This window comes from Limulus polyphemus, unplaced genomic scaffold (genome assembly GCF_000517525.1).
Source record: "Limulus polyphemus unplaced genomic scaffold, Limulus_polyphemus-2.1.2 Scaffold1991, whole genome shotgun sequence".
In the NCBI taxonomy this organism is placed as follows: Eukaryota; Metazoa; Arthropoda; class Merostomata; order Xiphosura; family Limulidae; genus Limulus; species Limulus polyphemus.
In genome coordinates, this window is record NW_013667601.1 from 174448 (window position 1) to 179685 (window position 5238).

Genomic DNA, 5238 nt, shown 5'->3' on the forward strand with positions numbered 1-5238 from the left:
AGCCGTCTCCAGCCATTATTATATTTTGTTGTTGTTTATTTTTGAGTGGAGAATGAAACGGGAATTAATTGTTTAACAAAGCGCCAGGTGGACATGAAAAGCAGCTGCCACGAGCTACGTCAGTCGTTATTATTGTTACGGCCCAATGTTTACCACTTTTCTCCCATTCATTAAATATTTAAAAAGAAAGTTCGTGGAACACGAGATCAGGCAGTAAAGGGCTTAAAATTAACAAAACAAAAAGAAAACAGGATGTGTTTATAAAAATCTCTTATGAACACAAATATATCAACTTTTTTGTGTACATTGCAGTTGAGGGATTCTTTTATATCTTAAAGTTTATAAAATAAACATTCATGGTACACATAACTAGAAAGCGCACGAATTAGACGGGCACTAACATAAACGTTACAAACCTGAGGAGAGGATAAATTCGGTATTGTACCTTTATACTTAGACGCCATCTTATAAATTAGTTTATTTTTATTATTCTGTTTTGTAAAGCTGAAAATTCATGCAGATATTCAAGTAATGGAAATTTCAATCATCTTTTTTACCCTTTCAGTTCACTCTGTATCTACTTAACATATATCTATTGTTACGTCTCCGTTTGTTGATTAACGGAACGAAGTTACGGAAAGGACTTGTGTCGCTAAAGTTTCGTCTGTTGCGTCAAAGGGTCACGTGACTTTTGTCACGCCGCCTATTTTCTGGAAGTATCTTGTTCCTTCGTGAATGCCCTAGCATTTACTAGATATATGTTTTTTCTGGTATATATATAAGACGCTCACAACGTGAGGGGACAATAATGTGTGTGTAGATAGTGAGTAATTGAACTGCAGTCAGTAGTATTGTTGACGTTCGTTGATATAGCGTTTGTTTTAGCGCGATTGTTGAAAATAAGTGTATCGTAAAGTTATATTCAGAAAGAATAAACCAGTTTTATTAAGTAAAACATTACATTATAAATGTATCTTCTTCAGTGATATCTTCCAGCCTTCGTCACTGTAAATAATGTCTCTGGTATCTAGTTTACAAATGCGACCTATGTCTTGTTTTTAGTACCAGGTTTACCTGTAAAATACCTGTACGAGATTGTGAACATTTCAGTGAAAATGAAGGAGTTAATTGTCTTACATTTCGGCCATTAAAGCAATAGGAGACAAACGAAACAAAAGTACGTCAATAAAACCCACATTTAATTGTTTATATAGCATACATATGTTATCTATTTGAAATGAAATTCACGTTTTAAACCTAAACAAAACTGCTCATACAGGAAAATAAGAAGGTATGATAAAAAATAACATGAAAAAGTTGACAAATTCCTGTTCTGGAAACAGTTCTTAAACTATATAATCTACCCGAAGACAGCAAAGGTGAAATAAGCGGATAAAAACAATAACAATTACAACAAGTGTTAGAAATATATATATATACAAACGTACTCGTGAAACAATGGTCGCACTACAGTGTTTCCACTGACGTGAGCGTGGTAGAACAAGGTGTACAGGTAGGGCAGCAGGTCATATCTCAGATCCAGAGCTATTTTGGAAGCTTTAGCCACCTCGTCATGTATTCCAGGATCTTGATCCTTCATGATGTTTTAAAAAGAAACAGTCGAATAATACAATCTATGAAATTTCATAAACACTAACGAATGTTATGATATTTCTAAAACATTTATTGATATAAATTGAACTTTATACACGTAGAAGAAGCATAACGTAATGTCACTTGCTATCTCGTGCAGTAAACATGCTCCCATTTTATGCCCATATTTGTAAACACTGATGTTTACATACATTCATCATTGAATGATTTCGTAGCCCAAAAAAACTATAAAGTGTAATTTATTACCAGATTTTACCCAGTGCCCGGTTTTCTCTACATTTGAATTAGGAAAACTTCTTGTTAGGACTAAGAAATAACAAAATTCAAGAAGTAATATCACCATACAATACATGTGAAAAGGATTTGGAATACAGAGTTTTACACGCAAACTGCAATTGTAAACACTGTAACAATTATTTTTGTATGTTATTTACAGTTAAAACAGTGTCTTGGAATAAAAAAAAAACGTGACCTGGGTGTGGCCTAGTAGTTAGTTTTCGAATTGTTGATAGAAAGGTCTGTATTTAAGACGTGATGGCACTAAACGCGCCCCCACACTTTCAGAGATCGTTATAAATGTGGCAGCCTATCCTGTTATTTGGCTTAAAAAAAAACGGTCACAGCGCTTGTGACAGCAAGTAATGCCTCGTGCCTGAACTCTAGTTGTCTCTGACCTGGTCGTTTAGCCCACGTGGGGTTAGAGCGGTTTAATTCTAAAAAAGCACAAATGTAATGAGTTGACAATGTATAAAGAAATATATACGAACATGCTTCCATGAAGTTTATAAAAAGTAGACTGTTTAAAAGCAATGTTCACTCGCACGAGTTTGGTAGTACGTGGTATAAGTTATTATTTAAACCAGACATGTATGTAAAAGACCACCTTTCGTAATCATTACCCAGCTAGGATATCATTAGACATTTTATACTTCAAACCTAATTCATACAAGTTTGTTTAAAGTATACAATATTTAGGGTTAAAAGCGACAGAAAATAAATTTAGAAGTAACAAATTACAAACGTATTTTTTTCTCACTAATAACACCGACTTGCTTTCTGATTTTTACCAGTTGAAAATATTAATGCAGTTGATAGCATATGTAGTCAAAGTCAACACAGTTTTGAGATAAAGTATTAAATAATTTGATTTAAAATATTTGTAACAGTATAAAGTTTGTAGATGATAAAGTTTTGCACGTTACTGAAAGATCACTAAATGTTGTCCCCCCGGTGAGACAGGGATAAGTCTACGGATTTACAATGCTAAAATCCGAGGTTCGATGCTCCCCGGTAAACACAGCAGCCAGATTAATGTGGTTATGCTCAATACCTTTTCACCTTTGCCGTTATGGTTCCGTGCAAATGGATAAAATGCACCTAGTTGCATCCATCGCATACATAATTCTGGAGTTGCTGAGCCAAAAAATCCACAAATATCAGCACCAACCTGCAGACAGAAGGAATTCAAATAAAGTGTTCAGATTTAAATATATACGCAAACGAAAGTTAAATAAATGACTAAATAAAAGTCTTACGAATATTGTATACATCTATAACACGTAAGTATTAGGACTAAAACCCTCGTATATAGGGAGATAGTGTGTATGGAAGATATCACTGAAGAAGATACATTTATAATGTAATGTTGGAGATAGTGTGTATGGAAGATATCACTGAAGAAGATACATTTATAATGTAATGTTGGAGATAGTGTGTATGGAAGATATCACTGAAGAAGATACATTTATTATGTAATGTTGGAGATAGTGCGTATGGAAGATATCACTGAAGAAGATACATTTATTATGTAATGTTGGAGATAGTGCGTATGGAAGATATCACTGAAGAAGATACATTTATAATGTAATGTTGGAGATAGTGTGTATGGAAGATATCACTGAAGAAGATACATTTATAATGTAATGTTGGAGATAGTGTGTATGGAAGATATCACTGAAGAAGATACATTTATAATGTAATGTTAGAGATAGTGTGTATGGAATTCCAGAGGTTATTTTAAAGAACTGTTAGAAACAATATTTAGGAGATTGTGTTGAAAACAGAGTCTAAGGAACAAATCTAGGAGTTACTGTTGGATGTTTTAGGAAGTGTCGTTGGAACAGACACTAAAAATACATTGTTGATTGTTTTAGATGATATTGATAACATTACAATTATATTATACCTACACCCATAACGATATGTAGAATATATTGTTTAGTAGGTAGTGTTAAAACAGTATTGATAGAGATGAATCTTTTGCTAATCAGTCTTCATACCTCACTGTTATTGTATTTTATCAACACTCAGTCTAGTTTCTCTTGACCGTTTTTCTTTTTTAAAACAATACATCTATAACTTCTTTACATCTAACATTCTGTTTCCGGTAGTATTGCACCGGAAATGGAAACACTTATAACAATATATTGAAAGTTACTCAAAACACTTCCGGATTTCTATGGTGGTCAGCATGACGTCACTCAAACTTCACTTCACCTTATACTTTATACGGTTATTCCTAGTTTATCCCTGAAGAAGAACTCGGGTTATAGTATATCGTATTTCTGTATTAAACTGATTTCTTGAACCTACGTGTTTTCTTAGCATCATGATTATAAATAATTAATATATCAATATTTTTAAACTAATATATTAAGGATATGTTCGTTAGAAGAAAAAAACTAATTAAACTATCTCTCAAGTTCATCTAAAAATACTTTGTCGAGTCGTTTCCAGTATCTCTGTTATAACACCATTCTCAGGTGTACTTTCCAAAGATGAGCTTTCAAAAACCTTCTGAACACGTTTTAAAACAAAATGTCTTCTCTAACACTACCTTTTAAACATGAACTGAGAACCACCATAACAATAAATAAATAATTACTATTAAGAAGATCAGGGGTAAAAATTGGGAGTTCCACTACATGAACAAAAAAAAACAACTAATGATCAGAAATCACTGATTCCAGGATATACATTTTTTTCCATGAGGTTCAACAATATTTGAGGCTTCAATCCAATTATAGAATATCGCATGTTTGTGTTTAAATGTTTATAAAATATTGTAAACACGAGTGTTATTATTATTATCTCATAAAAACCATCTGGACACGTTGTTTCATTGTTATAGGACATTTAGTTTTTCAGTTTCTATGTAACATCGAAATACAAGTTTTAATTTTTGGTAGTTTCCTAAGGATTTCTGGGACTAATTCAACAGTGTGTTTGTGAGACGTTACTTTCCTAATAGATATAACGCCTAAATTAATTAATTTTTTTCAGGTTTTGGTATGATAACAATACTTGGGGGATAGATAGACAGTTCTTGTGGGGTCCAGCTCTTCTCATTGCTCCGGTGTTAGAAAAGGTAACGATTTTTCTAGTTTGTACGTTTACAAGATGAAAACTATCGCGTACTTACGTGTTTGATATCGTAATACCGTACATTTCTGTAGTTATAGGTATTACATGTTTGGTCGTGCGTATACTACATGTTTACTTATCCTCTGGCCCGGCATGGCCAGGTGGTTAGGGAGGTCGACTCGCAATCTGCGGGTCGCGGGTTCGAATCCCCCATCACACCAAACATGCTCGCCCTTTCAGCCATGGGGGGCGTTATAATGT

The 5238-nt window shown here is 33.5% G+C and overlaps 1 protein-coding gene across 1 annotated transcript in view; it reads right to left on the reverse strand.

Annotated features, from left to right (window-relative positions):
- Positions 1-5238, reverse strand: part of LOC106465585 (lysosomal alpha-glucosidase-like) — a 13797-nt gene that overhangs the window by 6021 nt on the left and 2538 nt on the right. Inside the window, exons 3-4 of the mRNA XM_022393509.1 lie at positions 2945-3061; positions 1441-1594 (exon numbers count right to left, since the gene is read on the reverse strand). Coding sequence (XP_022249217.1) covers positions 1441-1594; positions 2945-3061 — 271 coding nt within the window. The remainder of the gene's footprint in view (positions 1-1440; positions 1595-2944; positions 3062-5238) is intronic.